This window comes from Vulpes lagopus, chromosome 7, assembly GCF_018345385.1.
Source record: "Vulpes lagopus strain Blue_001 chromosome 7, ASM1834538v1, whole genome shotgun sequence".
In the NCBI taxonomy this organism is placed as follows: Eukaryota; Metazoa; Chordata; class Mammalia; order Carnivora; family Canidae; genus Vulpes; species Vulpes lagopus.
This window is the reverse complement of record NC_054830.1, coordinates 14,751,528-14,774,631: the sequence shown is the minus strand read 5'-3', so window position 1 is coordinate 14,774,631 and position 23,104 is coordinate 14,751,528. Positions and strand designations below refer to the sequence as shown.

The 23,104-nt window shown below is 46.9% G+C and overlaps 1 protein-coding gene across 1 annotated transcript in view; it reads right to left on the bottom strand.

Annotated features, from left to right (window-relative positions):
- Positions 1–10,576: 10,576 nt before the first annotated feature.
- Positions 10,577–23,104, bottom strand: part of EXOSC7 (exosome component 7) — a 36,026-nt gene continuing 23,498 nt past the window's right edge. Inside the window, exons 5-8 of the mRNA XM_041763675.1 lie at positions 21,114–21,184; positions 15,348–15,471; positions 13,835–13,990; positions 10,577–10,819 (exon numbers count right to left, since the gene is read on the bottom strand). Coding sequence (XP_041619609.1) covers positions 10,715–10,819; positions 13,835–13,990; positions 15,348–15,471; positions 21,114–21,184 — 456 coding nt within the window. The 3' untranslated portion in view covers positions 10,577–10,714. The remainder of the gene's footprint in view (positions 10,820–13,834; positions 13,991–15,347; positions 15,472–21,113; positions 21,185–23,104) is intronic.

The window sequence follows — 23,104 nt, the reverse complement described above, 5'->3', positions numbered from 1 at the left end:
AGGGAGGTACAAACATGGAGAGAGAGAAAACTAGAATGAATCACGTGGTGTAGGATTAAAATTAGAGCCATCGGTGTGCAATTGTGGACTTGAACATATAAAGATGAACCTCTAAATTTATTTTTTTTTAATTTTTATTTATTTATGTATGATAGTCACACAGAGAGAGAGAGAGAGGCAGAGACACAGGCAGAGGGAGAAGCAGGCTCCATGCAGGGAGCCCGATGTGGGACTCGATCCCGGGTCTCCAGGATCACACCCCAGGCTGCAGGCGGCGCTAAACTGCTGCACCACCGGGGCTGCCCTGAACCTCTAAATTTAGATGGAAACGTGCACGCCTGTTCCCTAGCTGTCACTGGAACGACCATGGAGCACCCCCTCCACGGCCCCCAGCCGCCCTAGGGTCCAAGGACTGACTGGCTTCTCAATCCAGCTTCCCACTAAAAGGAACCAGAGCACTGGGGAGGGAGACGTGCCTGATTCCAGGGCTGGGGCAGGGAAAGTCGAAAAGGAGCCCAGAACAAGTTGTTTTGCCAGAAAGCAGGAGAGTGCTTAAGGGATGATGGGAACACGCCGGTAACTGCACACAGGGGCGAGCTGGGGGAGCGTCCAGGGCCCAAAGGTCAGCAAGGTCATGAAAGCGACAATGACGACAATGACGTGGGCACCCTGGAGCACACCCACAGGTAAGCACGTGGATGCTCCGATAATCAGAGGAGGAACGGGATCTTTTCTGAACCTCGTGTTACCTGCCCACGAGACATGTGTCCCTTACAAGGGGAAGAGTGACCTGCAGGGAAGAAGCTGGGCAGACGCTGCTTAATCAATCAAGTGACCCAAGTAAGCATCACGGATCGAGGCGCAGGTGGAAGGCGCGCGGGCCCCCTGGACTCCTGGAGGGAACGCAGCACCACGTCTGTCTGTCGGTCCAGAGATTCCTGCCAAAGAACCGCGGCGGGGGCCCGGCTAAGGGCCTTCTACAAAACGACGGCCCCGGGTTCCTCAAAACTGGCCGGATTGGGACGGAGGGGACTGCTTCAGACTGAAGGAGACAAAGGCACAGAGCGGCAAACGGCCTGCGATTCTGGACAGCCCCGAACAGAGAAACCCACGGGTCCAAGGAGCTCTTGGCCGTGAGGCGACCCTGCCGCTGTCTCGGTGGGGACGGCGTGCTGTGACCTCGGGGGGAGCCGCCTGGCCTGGAGGAGACGCACGCTGAGGCCTGGCGCAGACACCCTAACTCCCCGGGGCTTCAGGGGGACAAACGCTCCGTACACTGGAATTGCCAATTTCCTGTGAGCTTAAGATTGTTGGCGAAGAGAATACAGCATTGTGTGACTGGGCTTTTCTTCCAAGGGAGCCTGCCATCAGATTGGTGGGGGGGATCCTCTGCGGCCCACCCCCACCCCCCCACCCCCCCACCCCCCGGCTGGTGGCCTGGGGCACTGCGGGGTGGCTAGTGCCCTTAGTGCCAGGGGGCTCCGCCTCTCCATCCTCTGAGCACACCGGCTTTAGGGGGCAGCTGGGCCCCTGTCTCCGGACGCAGCTGGGGGCCGAAGGGCACACATTCTTTTTTTTTTTTTTTTTCTAATTTTTATTTATTTATGATAGTCACAGAGAGAGAGAGAGGGCGGCAGAGACACAGGCAGAGGGAGAAGCAGGCTCCCCAGAGGAGCCCGATAACGCTGACGCCCTGCTCTGGGTGGTCGTGCAGGAGCCACACAGGAGCCATGCTGGTCGGGATGTGCCTGGACCTGTTAGTGTCCCATCAGCCCCTCACCCGCTCTGCAGTGTGCCTGGATCCTGGGGGTTCAACAGGAGGGGACCACTGTGCCATCAGGTCTGCAGTGAGGTCTCACAGGACACCTCATGCAGTGGGGCAGGGGCAGGAAGGAAGGCGGCCCCCAGCTGAGGAAGGGCCTCAGAGGGGAGGGGAGGAGGGGAGGGGAGGGAGGGGAGGGAGGGGAGGAGAGGAATGCGGACCGGGCTTCTGGAGCTTCTGGTGGAGGAAACACTGCACATTCTCAATCCTGAACACTAGCGGGAGGGGTGCGGGCGGGGTGGAGGTGGGAAAGCAAGCAGGCTGGAGATGTCGAAAGGGCAGATCTAGAAGCCTAAAAACACTCTGGACCCAGATTGAGGGAATTGACGCCAAAAAAATAAACCAAGCTAGGAGGGCTGTGATCAGACCCCACTGTGGGGAGAGTGTTGGGGCTGGACTGGGGGGCCTGAGGAGGTAGCAGGGACACATGAGGCCTCTGTCCCCCACTGGCCCCCAAGCAAGGCGGGATCACACTTTCACTGCGAGAGTGCGCCTCTTTCCTATTAACCTGACAAGTGAACTCTCTGTTCTCCAGGAAGGAGGCTTTTGTAGAGAGCTTTCTAGTAAGTAGTGAGAAAATATCTTGCAGCTTTTCACAGGTGTGTATGTGCATGTGTGCATGCGTGTGTACATGTGTGCATGTGTGCGTGCACTACACAGAGCTCCTCTACAAGTGATTAGGAGTCACCTCACTGTTACAATGACTTATTATACAACCAGGGCAGGGGGGATGTCTTTTGGCTTGAGGCTTCCTCAGGTTTAGGCTTGGCACCCAAGGAGGGTCTATACAACCTGGGTGATATACCGACAGCCCTGAAAGAAAAGTTCATCACACACTTTTTTAAAAAGATTTTATTTATTTATTTATTCATGAGAGACACAGAGAGAGGCAGAGACATAGGCAGAGGGAGAAGCAGGCTCCATGCAAGGAGCCCAATGTGGGTCTCCATCCTGGGACCCCAGAATAATGCCCTGGGCCGAAGGCAGACGCGAAACCGCCAAGCCACCCAGGCGTCCCTACACACACCATCACACACTTTAAACCTGTACCCATCAGTGGGCCTGTAGCACACTCAGGATGATGTTTTAAAGGGGAGTCCTGTCTTATGAATAGCATTTGCCCTGAATCCTATTGTCTGTGTTAAAAGTGCAATTTCATTAAAGGTAAACTTTTTTTTTTTTTTTTTTTTAAGATTCTATTTACTTATTCATGAGAGACACACAGAGAGGCAGAGACATAGGCAGAGGGAGAAGCAGGCTCCCTGCGAGAAGCCCAATATGGGACTCGATCCCCAGACCCGGGATCACCTGAGCCAAAGGCAGATGCTCAACTGCTGAGCCATCTAGGCATCCCTAAAGGTAAATATTTAAAATATATCACTATTTTGGGGGCGCCTGGGTGGCTCAGTTGGATGGACATCCAACTCTTGGTTTCAGCTCAGGTCATGATCTCAGGGTTGTGAGACAAGCTCCCTGTTGAGTTGGGCTGTATGCTCAGCAGGGAATCTGCTTGAGATTCTCTCTCCCTCTGCCCCTCCACCGCACCCCCTCACATTCTCCCTCCTTCCCCCACCCCTCTCTCTCAAATAAATAATCTTTAAGTCTCTAAAATATATCACTATTTTTATAACCCTATTTTGGCATTTCCTCATTTTTTAATTGCTGAAAAAATGCAAGTGGCTCACTGTCTCTCGCTCTCTGTGTCAAAAAGTAGGTTGGAAGCTGCAGTCTGGTATAACCGTCCCTCAACGTGGGATGCCCCTTTCTTTCCATTCAGCCTCTCAGGTGTCCCCCTCCCAGGACCAGCAGCTCCCCACTCTGCAAAGGAGCTGACTTGTTGCAAAGATCCCCCGCAGGGAGGCAGGGGGCAGGCCTGGAAGAGGCCCGCAAACATCTGACATTGGCCACTGTGACCTCTCTGTGTGCCTTTCTCCTTTTTCTCCCACGTTCCTCTACAATATGGTTCCCGGACCTTTTTTAACCTTCTGGAAAATCACCTTTAGACAGAATTCTGCTTGTTGAAGTCCTCATTGTGGCAAAGCTCTGGAACAAAACATGTCAAGGGGCTTGCCTGTAGTCGGAATGCTCCCTCTTCAAAAAGACAGATTCACGGGCTCTTTGTAGCAACCATGTCAATGTTGAGCTCACAGCCATTAAGTATCCGGCTCCCCTTCATCCACCACCCACTGTCCCTGGCCAGGCGAGGGCCCCCACTGTAGCCACCTGCGGTGCACCCACTGACAGCCCTGGTGGAGTCTACGGTTTCCTCCTCTCAGAAGGAGGATCCCCTCTGCTGGTCTTGGTCCTGAGGCCTCAGTCAGTGGGAAGAGAGCAATTCGGAGGTGGTTTCAGCCAGGAAAGGGGTGCCCCCCCCCCAACACATCGCCCCCAGGGTCCAGTCTTTTTGTCAATTTCCCTGCTCAAAGAATGATCTCGATAACAAAGCCCGGAGGCCGAAAAATCAGAAGAGAGCTCTAAAAAGAACATTTCAGGGGCACCTGGGTGGCTGAGCGTCTGCCTTCGGCTCAGGGCGTGATCCCAGAGTCCTGGGATCGAGTCCCGCATCGGGCTCCCTGCATGGAGCCTGCTTCTCCCTCTGCCTGTGTCTCTACCTCTCTCTGTGTGTCTCTCATGAATAAATAAAAATATTTTTAAAAAATAAAAAATAAAAGGCACATTTCAGCTTTTAAGTTTTGTTTTTTTCTATCTCCAAGGCTGTTGGAAGTCTTGAGTTATATAAAACAATCTCTGGCCACCCCACCCATGTCAGCCCAAACAACATGCAAACTTCTGGCTCAACGAGGAGCCATCCCCCACCCCTGCCCCTCACCCTGCACAGCTGTTTCCTTTTAGTTCTGCTGTTCCGTGTCAACAGAAATGTGGCCTGCCTGTGGAGGCAGAGAACTTTCCACACTCTCTCCAAAGGTAAGAGCATCCAGGGTACACATTTCCAAAAATATGGCAAAGGCAGTCTCAGAGCCTTAATCAAAGCCAAAGCCAAATGGCCTAGAACTTTGGCCTCAGTGACCCTCATTAGGAAAGTCCTTTGTTCCTTTTCAAAGCTTGTTGGCCTGATGCTGTCATTCATGCAACAAGTACAGCTTCCACCCTTGTGTGCCAGGCCCTGGGGCAAATGATGCTGGGAGAGGCAATATACCACCCCACCAAGTTCTCGGCTCTCATGGGGCCCACATTCCTTGGTTGTTTTATCCCTAATGATCAGCCATGTTCCAGTGAAGAGAACTGGAGTCATGGGTTTCCAATCCAGCTCAGGCACCTGGCACTTGCATCCTTTGGGACAAGTTATTCAAACCCAGAATCCTCATCCATAAAATGGGGCAAGAGTCTCGACCCTGCCTACACAGTGGGATCCTTGCACGGAGCGCATGGAAACCACCCTATGTGTGAGACAGATGGACAACCTGCAAAAGTGTGGGAGGAGGAGGATTGCTCTGAGAAGCCTCTGGCTCTCAGCCTTGAATGGCCTCCGTCCACCCCTTTATTCCCTCCACTCCAAGGGCGAGACCTTTGTACATTTGTGAAGTTTATAAACTAAGCATGCTCAGCCCAGTTTGCACTTACCTGATGTCTTCAGCTATATAATAGCTCACACAAGAAGAAACAGAAAACCCGATTAGCTCTATAGGATACAACAGTTTTCTTACTAAAACTCCCTGCCCCGCAGACAGCCTAAGAATTCAACAAATGTAAATCCAGCTGTGCCATTAGGGATCTTGAAGTTTCCAAATCATCACCCTAGCCCTGCACAATCTTGCCAAATGTTTTGCTGGTTTCTCTTTTGCCCCCATAGGATCCTTCTAGGTGCACCAAATCTGATCCTCAACTCAAGGCCAGAACCTGCAAATGGCCCCAGGGAAGAACATGGCTGGTGATGGTCTGGTGGCTTCTAAAGATCTCTCCCTTCTCTAGGATTTTTCAAAGTACCAGCTTTTGGGTTTCATTGATTTTCTCTGATTTCCTGTTTTCAGTTTCATTGATTTCTGCTCTAATTCTTGTTATTTCTCTTCTTATGCCTATTTTAGGCTTAATTTACTTAAAGTTTCCTAAGCTGGAAGCTTTACAGACCGATTTTAGATCTTTCTTCTTTTCTAATAGACACATTCAATCACTCTCAGTTTCCCTCAAAGCACTGCTTTAGCTACATCCCACAAATCTTAAGTTGTGTTTTTACCTTCATTTAGTTCAAAATATTTTTTAATTTCACTTGAGATTTCTTCTTTGGCCTGGGTATCATTTACAAGTATATTGTTTAATCTCTAAGTATTTGGGGATTTTCCCAGCTTTCTGAAATTGACTTCTAGTTTAATGGTGTTGTGGTCTGAGAGCAGGCCATTGTATGATGATTTCTACTCTTTTTAATTTGTTAAGGTGTGTTTTATGGCCCAGAATGTGACTTATCTGTTATCTTGAATGTTCCAGATGAGCTTGAGAAAAATGTGGTCAGCTGTTGAAGTAGTCTGCAACTGAAGATGAAGTCTGAAGATGTCCATTGTACCCAAGTGACTGATGGATTTGTGGTTTGGTGTTTGACATTAATGTGGGAGACATATTCAGTTTATTATTGTCTCAAATATTTCTATTGTTCCTTTCTCACCTTTTCTGCTATTTCCATCATACTTATGTTATACCTCTTATCACTGTCCCACAGACCTTGCATATTCTGTTGTTTTTCAGTCTTTGTTCTCTTTGCTTTTCACTTTGTGAGGTTTCTACTGATATATCCTCAAGCTCATAGATTCTTTCCTCTGCCATGCACAGTCCACTGATAAACCCGTAAGACATTCTTCATTTCTGTTAATGAAATGTTTTTATTCCTAGCAATTATTTTTGGTTCTTTTGTAGGATTTCCATCTCTATGCTTACATTTCCCATCTGTTTTTGCATGCTGTCTACTTTATCCATTAGAGCCCCTACGTATTAATCATAGTTGTTTTAAATTCCCACGTCTGTTAATTCCAATATCCCTGCCAGGTCTGCTTCTGGTGCTTGCTCTTTTTCTCCAGTGAGTTTTTCGCTTTTCAGTATGCTTCATACTTGTCATTTCATGGCCAAACATGATGGGTGAAAGGAACTGCTGTAAATAGGCCTTTAGTAATGTGCCAATGAGGTGTGGAGGAGGGGAAGTGATTCATGGTATGGCCAGGTTTGTCTTTTAGTGTACCTATGCCCCTGGACTATAAACCTCACACTGCTTCTCAGCTCTGCAACTCTGACACCCTCCGCCACACACTCATACCCCTAGGTGGGACAGGATGGCTAGACTGGGCTTGAGTTGGGTATTTCCCCTCCTCCAAGTCAGTTAGGCTCTGGTTAAGCAGTTTCTCCTGAGGGGCAGGCCTTATGAAGAACAGAGTGCTCTGCTGTACTGCAAAATCATCCCTCCCCTCCTCTCCCCACCTCTCCACCACCACCTGCTAGAAGCATGAGAGGATTTTTCTCTGAAACTGAGAAGCAGGTTGAGCTCCTGGAGATAAAACTCACAAAAGTATGGGGGTCCTTGGTGACTGGGTCACCCTGGAGTTTTTAACTCTCAGAGCCATCTACACCGAACCTCCAGCAATTTGCCAGTTATAGAACAAGTTTCTCTTCCCTGGTTTCCCAGTAAGTTGTGGCTCTCTGTATTTGTTTGTTGGTCTCTCCGATGGGAGGAGCAACAGTTTGCTCTGGGACCTCCTGTCTCTTTGGGATCTCTGGGAAGAGTCGTAGCTTTTTCCGTGTGCTCAGTTCTGGTATCTTCTCCTCATTTGGTCCGGTGATCACCAGGTCTCAACTCCAGGGGACTATCCCAGCAGCGAATTAGGAACAACCCAGACCTCCTTACCAGGACATTAAACTTTTCAGCCACGGCCCTGGTCCAGTACCTTCAAGAGCCACCCCTGCTGCTATTTCGCTGGTATATGCTAAGCCAGGTCTTGAAATTATTTCAGTGAGTAATCTATTTCTTCCCACAACAGAGACTATAATCCCCTATTCAGGCTGGGCTGTCATAGGACCCTAATCATTGGTCTGGAAACGAGGGGAGGTGGGACATTGGTTAACAAATACCATCTCCTGAGACATCTGCCTCACGTATAGTCTCTGCATGGAAAGAGACTCTCAGGAAACAGCAGCACTCTCGCAGCTAGGGGATGGCGGCTGGCAGCTCAAAGCATCCAGGACATTACTAGGGATGAAGATCCTGTCTTTAACCCAGGTCCAAGTCCTTTCCTGTGCTGACAAAAGCCCTGACTTTGGCAAGGAAAGCCAGCCCAGAAGGCAGCTTATCTCCTTCATGGCTTTGAAGCTCTTGCACAAAATGTGAATGTCAGCACATTCTACCCAGCAGCTGCAGGCCCGTCTCTTTAAACTGTACTGTGAAGGCCCTCTGGTTTTCAGAACACATCACAAGTTGATAGCCGATGAGCCTTTCATTTTTTTTTTTAAATGGCTTTCCATAGTTAATAGAAGCCAGTTCAACTAAACAACTCTTATAATTACCTCTGACTCCATGCTTCCATGGGGTAGAGCATTCTTTCACAACCCAACACTTCCTCCCCTGGACCTCATCCCAACCCACCAGAGGCCAGACTTGGTAATGCTGACAACTACAGGATGGCCTACCTTATCGCCGACGCACCTGCCACCACCCACAGGGCCTTTGCTGCCATCTGCCAATGACTGCTCTAGTTTTCAAGACACATATGGAGGGTCTGCTTTTCAAGGCCACTTCTAGTACCAAAGGCTTAGTCGGAGTCACTCCCCAAGGCAACGCCTGAGACAAGGGCTTGTGTTTGGCAGTTTATCTGGGAGGTGGTCCCACAGGGAACAGGAGGGAAGGACTGAGGAGGGTAAACCAGGAAGGAAAGGGTTTACCACAGTCATGAGCACCACCAGCGTGGCTCGGTGTGGCTTGTTGAATGTTCCAAAACAGCTCTCAGAACTGTCCACCCAAGGATCACACGGAGCAGCATTTCTCCACTGGTTGCTGCCCCCTAGTGGCTGTGGGTTGCCTTGGGAGGCGGTAAGTCCCCAGCACTTTGGGGCTGTGCATACACTTCAAGGCTGAGTGGGCTAATATTCTAAACTGATGTATTTTGCAGGCTTGAACTGACACGATTTGGGAGACCGAGAAGTCACAAAACAATAGAACCAATCTGAATATTCTGCAACCTTGCATTCCTTGATGTTTATTTAATGGCCACTAACAACAGCCCTGCTTGCTTCTGCTGGATGACTGGGTCTCTCCAGGACTGTATTTTTCCAAGTCTCTTTCCTTATTCTGAGAGCTGCAATAATCACACATTTCCAATAAATGCCTCTCCTGGACAGATCTTGCTCACTGGGGGTTCCATATCACATGTGATGTATGCTTCTTACACACAGGGGTGGCTTAGGAAAGGTTGTGGCAGAGACAGATGCTAACTTATTTCTTGCCCCCATTTTCACTATAACTGCTTAGCCTGGCAAAGACTCATCTATCTGATATCTTTAATCATCAGGACTGAAGCTTCTGAACTTGACTGAAAACTAGCTGCATCTTGACCACTGTCACTGTTCCATCACGGGCAGTCAGCCAGGAACAGGGGAGGAGTAACAGACTAATTGCTGCCTTGTCAGAGCACTGTCACAGCGCCTGGAGGGAAAAAATCACTGGAAAAACATTTTTTAAAAATGAAAACCTAGGTTGTGTTCTCAAGAGGGCAGCAGCTCCAAGTCTGAGCCAAGGCAGCTGTTTCTCTCCATAGGGATGGACCTTGCCATGCCAGCAGAAGGTGTCCATGCCAGGACCTCTGGAACCAGGCTTCAAGGGCTTCAGCTCACATTATGTTCCTTCCATTAGGCAATAAATTCCTAACTCCTCACCCCATTTGTCTCACTGAAACACAGAGAGCAAATGCTATGGCTGAAATACTCACTCTTCATGAATCAGCTCCTTCCCCAGGGCTTTTTAAGATTGATTGGGGAGTTTGTTTGGAAAAAACTAAAGATTGCTCAACCTGTAAACAGACTGAATTCCAACACACTGTGCTGTGAGTAGAATACAGGCTTATAAGGAGCCTTGTGGGGCCATCAAGAATGGCCTTCCCTTCTGTCCCCAGAGTATGAAGGCAGGCTGAGTAATCAAATGACAACATCTCTAAAGCAGCCTTCTTCGTGCTGATAAAACAAGGAAATCTTATGAAACACCAGGGAGTGGTTATAAAATATTGAGCAATTTCAAAACAAGAGTGATAAGAACATTTGGCTAAGGACCAACGTAGCCGCTAAAACCCTGGACCCTAGGGAGCTCATTGTGGATTTCTTGGAGGGCAGGAAGCAAGAACTGGGCTTCCCCAGGACTCAGGTAGCTTCACCAGCCAGGTAGAAGCCATGGGTGTGTACCTGGGGCATGTGCCTCCTTTGTCCTCCCCCAGAAGCACCAAATCCACAAAGAGAATGAACCGTGTGCATGTGTACGTGTGTGTGTGTGTGTGTGTGTGTGTTTATTTTGAAAGCTCTACAGGAAAAACATTATATATCATAAGCATTTCCTTTAAACTTTCTGGTAGGTCCTTATTCTAGTATTTTTGTTGTTGTTTTGAATTACTATAGCAGGAGATAAATGAGCCTCACTGGAGAGGTATGGCCCAGAGAAATCTCCTTGGGAGCAGATCTCTGGATTTGGTTATCATTCATTAGACCAGGGCCAGACTTTACAGGGAGTCACAAAATGGCATCTTGGATTATTGCTGAAGAACTCTAGCCGTACCAAACCAAACTAGAAAATATACTTTAATTTTACAGGTACAAATGGCAGCTCAAATTCATAATAGATAAGAAAAATATATACAAACTGTGGCTTAAGAGGAAAAGCAAAACAACAAACACCCCACATCTGTGTTGATGTGCAAGTCACCCCAGGAATCCAACTTTCTGTCTCTTGGGCCCCAGGCTTTCCTCCTTGTGTAGGACGCTCTGCAGGGAGGCGTGCAGCACCTTGCCCACTCGCTTGCCAGTCTGCAGGACAAAAGAAGCCATATACCCACTGGTGAGGCACACACACTGGCCAGGGAAGCTTCCCTCTATGCCTGCTAGCCATTCCCAACTGTACACATTCCATCTGCCTTACAGGGCTTTTATTTAATGGACCATATCAATACAAAAACAAACCCCCAACAACAACATAACAGATACATTCTGGAAAACTCTCATACTAAAAATAAAAACAAAGAAAAAAAATGCCACCCCCAGGCGGCCAGCAGGAAGCAGCAAAGGCAGCCTCAGCCATTAGCTCAAGCTTAGCACTCCTGCTGCCATTACAACAAGCAGCAAAACAGTCAACCAAATCTGGTCCTGGGAAAAAAAAACAAAGAAACAAAACACAAATCTGGTCCTGGTACTGCCAAGTCCCACTGTACTGTAGTGAGAAGGCAGAGGGAGGCCACGGGGAATCAAGAGTCTGTCTAATGAAGGAATAGACGGTTCTGGGGACACGTCTGAACAAGCAGTTTCTCATTCACCTGCCACCAAATCTCTACAGAGAGCAGCTCAGATGGGACTGAGCTGACACTGGGATCAGGTCTTAGGCGTTGCTGCCACGCAGAGATGCTAAAGGAACAGAATGTTGGAACTGAGACATGTCAAGAGGTCAGACGACCCACAGAGTTCCTAATTAGCCTGACACAGGAGCCACATGGAAACACTTGAAAACAAAACTAATATATAAAAAATCTTTCTTTATGAAACTGTTATTCTGAGCTCACAGATCATTTTAAGACTATGATGAACCAACAAGTCTCCACGTCATCGAGTCTTCTATGTTTCCATAGCAATTGTAATTCAACTGTGCCATTGGTTCCATTCTCAGCAATGTCAGGCGAGGAAGACCTCCAGGACTAGACCCCCACCCAATCTTTCAGTTACAGGGACCCTATCCCCAGCCCCTAACTGTAACACAGGATGAGACTCCAGATATTATTGGAAACTTATACGAAAATACCTCAGTCTAAAAGTGGGAAATGATCAATTGTATGAAATGCAAAGTCAGGCTGAAGGGCCAAAGTGATGGTGGAAAGATTTATTTTACCGTAACACAAGAGAAAGAAAAAATGTCAATCAGATAAGGGTATTGACTGTTCGTATAAATGAAAGTGGGGAGTGAGGATAAGAGGGGATGAGACAGGACATCAGGACTTGGGAGGTCTGAATGTATGGTAGAGTTTGGGAAAGTGGCCTGCGTACCCACCCCAATGTTTTAACCATCGCAAGAGGCACTTCTGGATTGCTGCATCCCTATGAGGCCAGAGCAGTGACACAGGGCCATGGGGCTATGGTCCCCCTGAGCAGTGTCTGTAGACCTCATTCATGGAGCCACAGAGGAGGATGCAGCTCGGCTCACCAGATGGAGCTCTGACCACGGCAACTACAGCAGACCTGGTGTATAAGGTGAAAATAGCTCAGTGCGGCTGCAGGGGGTGGGGGGATGCTTCTGGAAGCACACCGTCTGGGTTTGAATCCTAGCACCAGCATTTATGAGCTGGGAACCCCATAGGCAAGTTACTTCATCTGCTACACATCTCAATTTCCATGTCTATAAAATTAAGGATAACAATAGTACTTGCCTCGAAGGATGGCTGAAGACTCAATGACATAATACATTTAAAGCACTAAAAACAGGGTACCAGACATACAGTAAGCACACAATAAATTTTCGCTATTACTTATCACTTTTGTTGTTTTACACACTGGAATTCTCATAAAATTCTCCAGGGGGTGGGGAAAGAGCTCCTTCGAAGCAAGCCAGTTCTCTAGAGAAGCCTTTGGCAGAACTTATAAAGTATTTTAAGTGTTTTTGTTAAAAAAAACAAAAAAACAAAAAACTAACCAAATAACCAACCGGCCATGAAGAACAGCACTGCCACGCACAGCTACAGACACATGAGCTCAGGGAGCTGAAGAGAGCACTCAGAGACGTTTCCTGAGTACTCCGGGCAGGCCCACACTGTGCCATATGCTTCACCTCCACACCCTCACTGGCTCCTCACAACACGCTCACGGCAGGCACCACTACTGCTGCCACACTCCCTCTGAGATGGAGCGAGCTGTGGCCCAGGGCCAGGATGTACAGTGGGGCAGTACATCTTCATGCCTGAATCCTTGACACCATATACACTGCCCAGTTTTGCTTTCAAGTAAGACGATAAGAAGAGAAAACGGACATTAAACGCTTAGCGTCTTCAGTGAAAAGTCACTATTTCTAAGAATGAAGGAAGAGGGTGAGCTGTGGTTACCCAAAGCAAAAAACCTGGATCCAGCTGACTGTCCCCAATAATTCAGCAGGGCTGTGTCCGGGTCTTCGAAAACTTCTGGAAAGTCAAGGTGGATGTGGGGGAAGATGAGTCTGGGAAGACACAGGTGGTCCCTGCCACGGGGGAGCTTTCAGGCCAGTAAGGAACACACACACACATCAACCAATCAGCACTAAGCTGGAAAGCACCCTAATAGTCGGTGTGGCCAAACAGCCTGAGACCTGTGGGGAGTGATCCACCCTGAGGCAGCTGGAAGGATTTCCCATTTGTCTCCATTTGAACACTTCTAGACCTATGAAGAAGTGGGGAGACGGCCATCCTTCAGCTCCTGGCTCCACCTTTACTCACTCCCTTCAAAGGACAGGAAGCAGTCAGGCAGGAATCCAGTTCCCTCATCAGATCACAAAAGCCAAGGATTTTGGAGTTACAAGCGACTCTATATTATCAGCGCAACACTTTCATCCAGAGACATGGAAGTGTGAGATCAGAGAGGGAGAGGACAAGGAACAATTACTGACAGGTTCCTTACCTCCCGGCCCAGGGCCCTCACCACCTCCACCCTTGGCTAAGTCAGTAGACAACCAACTCATACCAGCTATTCTCCAAGCTCTAAGTCTAGGGTCAAGGGTGCAAAGGGAGAATTCCCATGGTGCAATCGAGGGGGCAAGATCCAGCAAGCACTCCTGGTCAGGTGCCTACACCTGCCTCAGAGTCAGAGCCTCACCTCCATCATCTCGAAGATGCTCTCTGGGTCCAGGCTGCCCTTCCCCACTTTCCTCATGCATGTCACGACTCCCTTGCTGGTCACAGACACCAACAAGCTGGCCAAGGAGCAGGCCTCCTCCTGAAGAGTAGCATCCACTACATGCCGATAGCCAATCTGCAAAGTCAGGGCGGCAGAGTACACAAATGGGTAATACACATCCCAGATCCCCACCTTTGATACCTTTGTGAAGGAATATCTACACCAGCGAAGAACCCGTACTGCCATTCAAGATTTTATTTTAGATTGTACTCATATGGAAAACACCTAAAGCAATGCTCAACAGTTCTATCACAGACCACTGTGGAAGCAAAATTACAAAAGCATGAGAAAATAATATGGGATGGGGGTGGGGTGAGAGCCATAATTCAGAGATTATCTAAGTCAAAAGCTACTAAGAGTCTCCAACAGAGGGGCGCGGGGAGAAACTGGCATGTGATGCCACATAGATGTTTCACCGATGACAAAGATGAATCAAGAGGGTGCAAGCCAGAGGCACGCTCAATAATGAGTCAAGTGTAGGTAGCTTTGGTCACTCCCAATGCTTCCCCATACCCCAGGTTCGTGAAGTGATTTCAGGGGAATTAAATGTGACTCATTCAGTCCTATTTTTATATGAATCCTGTGTGGAATCAGGGATAGTCTCAGCCAAAACAGGCCTCAGTACACAACAGCATCAGCCACAGGTTAGGCTCCACAGGCCTCTGCACTAATGTAAAAACCACACTTGGGCAGCCTGGGTGGCTCAGCGGTTTAGCACCACCTTCAGCCCAGGGCATGATCCTGGAGACCCAGAATTGAGTCCCACATCAGGCTCCCTGTATGCAGCCTGCTTCTCCCTCTGCCTATGTCTCTGCCTTTCTCTCTCTCTCTGTCTCTCTGTCTCTCTCACTCTCTGTGTCTCTCATGAATAAATAAATAAAATCTTAAAAACAAAAACAAAAACACACTTGACAAAAAACAAAAAAAACAAAAAAAACCACACTTGACATAACAGATACCCAGATCCTGCTCCAACCCCTCATTTCATAGATGTGGATGCTGGGGCCTACAGAGGGGACAGTGTTCACTTTTCAATCTCCCTATTATTATTCACCCAGCCTAGACCCCATAGAATTGAGGAAATTAAGGGAAATGCGCACACAGGCTGTTTTAGTGAAATGCCTGGTATGGAGGAACTTAACAAATTCTGGCTACTATTACTATGAACTCACTCCTGTACTCCTGGGACTCCATCATAGCTTCCAATTTAAAAAAGAAAAAGAAAGAGCTGCTCATGTAGTGGTTTCTTTTTCCTTTTTTTTTTTTTTTCATATAGTGGTTTCTAATATAACCAAATTACTAGATTTAGATTAAAGCTACTTCTACATGGTTTGTGACACTAAAACTTCTCAACCTATTAAATAAGCTTAATGGGTTGGGATTGAAGGAGACCCACAAGGAATTCAAAAACCATCAGATAACAACCACATACCTTGCACAGGGTGACAATGCAAGGGACATTCTCCACACTTAGCCGGATGCAGTCATAAGGGTCATCTGAGAGTTCAATGTCCTTGGACCCCTCTTCATCCTCTAAAACACGAACTCTTGGTATCCTAGGAGCAGAAGCACAATTAAAGTTCCCAATTACTGTGAGGAGAAAGAGAACTTCTTTTTCTTGAGACTGAGAATAGGAGTCAGAATTCCTGCATCTTACAAGATAAAGTCACACCCCACCTGTACTTTATCATTCTCATCTCTACCATCTCTGTGAAAAGTGCACAGGCAATCCTGCAGAGCACTGAAGAAAGGAGGACTTTTAAACGTGATCCTTGGTCAATCAGATATGCACATGGAGAAAAAAAAAATGATCCCTATCTCACACCATAAACAAAATCCATACCAAACAGACTACAGAGAAAGAGGAAAGATAAAATATAGCTCCTAGAAGAAAAATTAAAAATATCTTCATGACCTTGGAGTAGACAAAGATTTCTTGAACAGACCACAAAAAGGGCTTACCATAAGGGGAAAAAAAACAATAGATTCAATCACGTTGAAGAAATCTACTGCACAGATTTTTATATTGTGCCATCTGTGAACAAAGCAAAGAATCTTAACCTAAAAGTGAATTCCTTCATACTAAAATTACACAGGGGAAATAAGGGACTTGTTAGTGAATGTGATGAGTTATTACATGAGATTCTTTTTGGTCTTTATCTTGTTACTTCCATGTAGAAATTTGTTAACCAGAAACTTTTGACATTTGAAGCCTTTGCACTGAAGGTATTCTGAATACAGAAAATTGTGTGTGCCTATAGAATAAGCTACAATAAAATAACATCATATATTTGGATAATCCTCTAGAGTTTACTGGGATACTTTTGTGTTTATTATTATTTCACTGAAGAAAAAAAAAGGAACGAAATAGAGCTGGACATTTTCATTGTCTGTTATTCAGTTATGTTCCCCCAAAGACAGAATAAGACAAATGAAACTATGGTCAATATTGTACTCATTTCCCCATCCTTAGAGTCTAACACACTATCTTACACAAGGAGGGACTCATTTATTGAATGAGATTTAATTATTTGTTCAAGGTCATAGCACTAATGATTGTTAGAACCAAGACTAAATTCAGGCCTTCTAGCTCCCACAGCAGCGTTTGCTCCACACCACGGCTAGCATAATAGCACCTGCCTATGCAAGGGCAGAGAAACTAGAAAACCAAAGAAGAATAATGTAGGTGTGTTTGTATTTTCTCTGAAATTGACCAACCTTTCCACTTTCAACATGCTGGCAGGTGAACAGATGATGAAGATAAAGCAATGATGAAAATAAAGCATGGGTCACCACAAAGCAACCACTGAGAACTCTCTGCCCATAAATACCATCAATGTGTCCATCTGCTCCATATTTAGATACACATTTGTCAAAATTAACATATTTAGACCCATGTAAGTGAAGACCACGTTCTGGAAGGTATTAGAAAGTGCTGCTGAAGACTGATGAAAAAGCCTGAGGCCTAAGAAAACATTAATAGCTAACGTTTCTTTATTCTGGAAAGAGCTATATAAGCTAGTGGAGAAGTTCCCCCTTAGGGACTTCTCCAGTGTGGTCTAAAAGGGATAAACATGATCTGTGTCATTTCACTGGCCAGACCCTCTGAACACAAGCTGCACTTATTGTTTTTCATCTTGATTAAATGGATATTAGAAATGAAACAATCTTCCCACCTCAGGCTGATGTACTACTTTCAGAAGAGCATAATCACCTCTAGGCAGAATAAATAATTTTCTCAATGGTCCTCTTTCTATACAATGTTTTGAAATTAAAAAAATATATATGAACTTCTGTTTGTCAAAAGACATAATTTAGAAGTTAAAAAGATGGGGTGCCTGGGTGGCTTGGTTGGTTAAACCGCTGTCTTTGGCTCAGGTCATGATCTCAGGGTCCTGGGACTGAGCCCCATGTTGGGCTCCCTGCTCATGCTCTCACTTGCTCTGTCTCCCTCAAATGAATAAATAAAAAATCTAAAAAAGAAAAAAAAAAGTTGAAAAGATATTCCAGAATGGAGTAATATTTGCAAATGTGCATGTGTGTGTGCATGTGTGCATACATAGGAGCTGACATATTATGTAAAAAATTCCTACTGCAGGTAAAAAAAAAAAAAAATTCCTACCAAACATAAAAGACTAACAACCTAACAGAAAAATAGGCAAAAAGACAGACTTGAACAGAGACTTCATAAAAGAGGCTACTCAAGTAGCCAACAAACACACAAAGAGGTATTCAACTTAAAAATTCATCAAGGAAATACAAATTTAAACTACAATATGATACTAGGACATATGCCAAAATGGCAGATACTAAAAAGATAAACCCCCTTCTGCCCCCCAAAAAACTTGAGTTGGCAAAGATGTGAAGCAACTCGGAACGCTTATACAATGCTGGTGGGAGTACCGTCTAGTAAAAGCACTTTAGAAAACTGTTTTGCAGTACCTACTAAAACCAAACATAGCCATGTCTCATGATCCAAAATTTTCACTCGTATCCAGCAGAAGTGGGTAAATATGTGCAAGAAAAATACAAAAATGTTCATGTTTGGAATAGCCAAAACCTGGAAACTACCCAGATGCTCATCCACAGTAGAATGGATAAATAAATTGTGGCACAGTCACACAATGGGCCACCATGCAGCATAAAGCAAACTATGACTACAGGCCACAATACAGATGTCTCAAAACATAATGCTCAGTGAATGAAGCAGACACAAAAGAGAACTCACTGTGTAATTTCATTTATATCAAGTACAAAACCATTCTACTGTTGGACAATGGTTATCCTCAGTGGCTGTAATGATTGCATGGGGGTGGATGGTGAGAGTGCTTCTGGGGGGGTAGGGCTGGCAACATTCTGTTTCTTGAGCTGGGTGCTGGAAAACACATTTAACCCGTAGAGTCCATCCATCCCCATCTGGGATAGAGGAGTCAGGAAGGAAGAGATGGTCCTTTCAGCTACGTAATGGAAACAGTGTTGGTGCTTTGCCTTGCTCCTCTAACAAAAGCCCTCTATGAGTCTAGCCCTGCTGGCTGTCCCTACACAAGGCCACATCCACAGCAGATGAGCTGCAGCCAGGGAATGTCTGCAGGAACCAAGGGGTCCTGCTAGGGTCTGCCCTAGCTCAAAGCCTCCATGTCAGGGGCACCTAAGGTGTTAAGTATTAAGTAACATTCTATTTGAGCAAGTCAGGTAACCAGTTTGAATTCTGATTGGTACGTTAAAAAATGAGTGTGTGCAAACACACACACACACACACACACACCTTCTTAATACTTTGGCCCCAACCTGGTTCAGCTGAAGGGCTGAGAATGGCCTTTCCTCTTCTAAACAACATGGATTCTCCAAAACGTCTTTCCATGTACCAGGACCCGATACCTCACATAGCCACATTCCTTGCTACAGTAGGGCTGTTCTTGTTCTGGGGAGGAGACTTATGGCTATGCCCACAACAGGTGTCCTCCCCAACCTGAGCAGCTGGGTTTCACCATCCTGATGTACAGTTTGCCCAACACTTCCCCCACAGCTAAACAGCCTGTCTGGTTCTACTCTTTCCTTTTCCTAGTGCCCATGGAAACCAGTTGGCAGATGGGTAGTGATTTCTGAAGCTCAAGGCACAACAGATGGCAACTTCCTTTCTTCTCCAATAGAACCCCAGCACAGGCTGCTGCAATGGCATAGGTGCTTGGGCCCCACTGTTGACACAAGTGCTAGGCCCACCTCCTGACTGATCTCAGCCCCAAGTCTAGTGGCATTGCTCAGGGTGGGGGACTTATACAGCTTTCATTCTCAGCAAATATTCCATCCTGCAATGTCGGACTTAAATTTATTTAACTTCCCTTTGAATAACACAGGTAGTCTAAATTTACCATAGAAGACCTCTAAAATATAGATAAATATTAAGTCACCTATAATAGGAGCACTAGAAAATCATCGCAATGCCCATTTGGGGATATACATATCTATCTATCCATCCATCCAGACATATTCATAAGAACTGCCAAAAGTAAAATATAACAAAACAAATGAGATGAGAGGATCATGGTTAGTGTCTGGTTTTCTGTATTAACAAATCCCTAAATAGGCTGCTGGGCAGAGTTCAATCCCCTGTGTTAGGATACTCAGGCTGTTCCCAACTTCTTACCATTACAAAGAAGCTGCAATGAACACCCTAGAATAATACCCTTGCTCATTTATCCAACTAATTCCTTAGACTATGCCCTAGAAGTCTCTAATTTTCATGTTCTATACCCTAGGACCCCCATTCCCTTAATGTAAGCTCTCTTATGGCATGAAAATCCTGGCCCACATATTTTTTTTCTTTTTTTAAAACATATATTTTTTAAAGATTTTATTTATTTATTCATAGAGACACAGAGAGAGGGATCCTTGGGTGGCACAGTGGTTTGGCGCCTGCCTTTGGCCCAGGGCGCGATCCTGGAGACCCGGGATCAAATCCCACGTCGGGCTCCCGGTGCATGGAGCCTGCTTCTCCCTCTGCCTGTGTCTCTGCCTCTCTCTCTCTGTGTGTGTGACTATCATAAATAAATAAAAATTAAAAAAAAAAAAAAAAAAAAAGAGACACAGAGAGAGAATGAGAGGCAGAGACACAGGCAGAGGGAGAAGCAGGCTCCATGCAGAGAGCCCGACGTGGGACTCGATCCAGGGTCTCCAGGAACACACCCTGGGCTGCAGGCGGCGCTAAACCGCTGCGCCACCGGGGCTGCCCTAAAAGATTTTTTTAATGTATTTATTCATGAGAGACACAGAGAGAGAGAGAGGCAGAGACACAGGCAGAGGGAGAAGCAGGCTCCATGCAGGGAGCCTGACACAGGACTCGATCTTGGGTCCCCAGGATCATGCCCTGGGCTGACGGTGGTGCTAAACCGCTGAGCCAACCAGACTGCCCCACATATTTATTTTCAAATGCTGCCAACTTTCCTTCAAGAAGCTGGTGCATGGAAGAGGAGAAGTCGGGCAGCCCGAGTGGCTCAGCAGTTTAGTGCCACCTTCAGCCCAGGGTGTGATCCTGGAGACCTGGGATCAAGTCCCACGTCAGACTCCCCGCATGGAGCCTGCTTCTCTGCCTCTCTCTCTCTCTCTCTGTGTCTCTCATGAATAAATAAATAAAATCTTAAAAAAAAAGGAAGAGGAGAAGTCTGTATGATCTGTCAGAGGAAATGCCAGCTCCTAAACGGCTTAATGCCATGTCCCTTGTACACAGCTGGCTGGGAAGCTGAACCACAGTGGCAGAACCATTTCTTGCTCTTAAACCCAAGAGTAGGCTGCTGTCCTGCTTTCAGAACATTCCTGTGTCCCGTCAAGGAATATGTGAGCATTTACTACGTGTCAGGCATTGCTCATGGTGCTGGGGATCTAGCAGGCTACACAACAGGCAAAACTCATGCTCCTGAGCAGTTTTATCCAATAATCTCACAGTTAATCTGTGGCTGCTTTCCACTCTTTTTGCTTCTCTGTGGTTCCCTAGTATTTTTCTACATGAGACATGGTTACTTATGAAAATAACATAAAGAACAAATAGAGATATATACGCACCTGGAGCTTACCATGAAGTGCCACCATGTTTCATGCTAAAGCCCCTCATTACCTTCCCGTGCTGAGAGCTTCACCTGTCCCAAGTGTTTCATCATAAGTGTCTGCTCAGATTCTGTGCAGGGCTGTTCCCAGAAAGACTTACCTTGTGTTGAAGAGAGCAGCCTTCACGGCAATGCAGATGGTGTCGAACAAATTCCCACCACATTCCAGCAGCTAAGGGAGGCAGGAAGTGAAGCAGGGAGGAAAAGCAACATCACTTCTTGCTCTAAGTACCATCTCAGTTAAAGGATACCGGTTCCTATGAAACACTGACCAAGTGCTCACAAAACAAAGAGAAGAACATGTGGAAGCTGTCCTGGAGGACGCTTGGTGCATTCACCCTCATTGCAAGAGACACCTTGGCAGCTGTGCTGGCCTAGGCCCCACAAGTGAGGTCACCACTGGTCCGGGTTATGGGTCTACCACTCAGGCCCCCACCTGTGGTGGGTGACCTCTAACTGGCCCCCTAGCCAGTTGGATCTGCATTCAAGGAGGAAATGATCATGTTTATTTGGTCCCAAATGGCTCCTTACTGCACCGCAAGCGTGACTCTCCCCTGTGCTGACATAAACTTGGCCTCCAAACAGGTTAAGTCAGGGCGGCCACTGATGCTGCAGCTGCCACCAGGCTCACAGTTATGACTGTGGTTACCTCCTATGTGTAATTACCAACGCATAGCCAATGCTCGAACATGGACCAAACACCATGCTGCACATTCGGTAGACTAAAAACCAAGTTCTTGCCCATGAGCAATAGCATGGACTGTGCTTATGCATGCTCATTCAGCAGGAAAGGTCAGAGCCTGATATTAAGTGGAAGGTGACACATCCTTCTGTCCTCATTTCAGTGATGCCTTGATCTGAGGCTATGGAACAAAGCCAACTAGGTGGCCCCAAGAAAGGAAGGAGAATCAGTCACATCTAGAAAGAAAAGTCACGTAGTGTCTTATGCTTTTGCTTAGAGTCTATCTCCTCTCCTGAGAGCTGGACCCTGTCAAGTTTGTCCAGTCCTTTCTTGTCAGGGCCCAGCAGAAGGACTGCCATGAAGAAACAGCCTTGTGGGTACTTACAGAAAGCAGGCAGCCTAAGCCTGGGCCTTCCAAATTCCACTCAGAATTGACAATCATACCTGGTGTGTCTCCTTCACACATCACATTCATCTCTAACTGATCTTTATGCAGACGCCGCTGTTCCCACAGCACGGCAGAATTATGCTCATTAAAACAGGACACCGCCACCCCCACCCGCACCCCCAGCCCATGTTACCACCTGACTTTGTAACTGCAGCTCACTGGCCTAGCAGGAGACTACCTCTTCTCCACGTGGTTCAGACACAGACTGCCACACAGCAAAGAGCTCCAGCTGGACTCCTGAGTCAGACTGCTAGGATTTCTGTCTTTGCTGGTCAGCTGGCTGCTACTTGACCTCTCTCTGCCTCACAGAGGGTAAAAATCACAACCATCTCACAGAATTGTTACATGGGCTGAATGAGTTCATATTTGTAAAGCCCTTAGAAGTGTGTCTAGCACACAGTAAGCATGAGCTGAGTGCTTCTAAAGAATACTGGCTTGTGCCTTCGTTTCCCCGTTGCCATCTTCACAGACTTTCTGAGGAAGTGTGCTGCACGTTTTCCATCTGCATCGCTGACAGCTGAGGTCTCTAACCCTGGCTATGCATCAGAATCACCTGGAGAGCTTATGAAACATGCACAGTGACATTCTGGTGTGTGCATTTTACTCCAGACTTGAGATGGTCCTGATGATTAGCCAGGGCTGAAGACCACTGTCTCACACTCTGCTGTCCCACAGTGCCTGCTTCATGCAAAGAAGGTCCTGCTGACATCTGCTCTAGCAGCTGGGGGGTCTGGTCTCCCTGCAGGAAGGGACCCTGGAGAACACATCACCCCCCCTTTCTTGGCAGCTAGGGGCACAGAAGCCCTCCTGCTCATGACACAGTGGCCTGCTACAAACTTTGATTTTCAACATTCTGGTTTATTAGCAAGAGAGGAAATTAAGAGGGCAGAATGCTAAACCTGATCTGCCCAAAGGGCAGGTGCCAGCTGGCCTACCTTCCCCCCTGGGGTGCAAAGGACGAG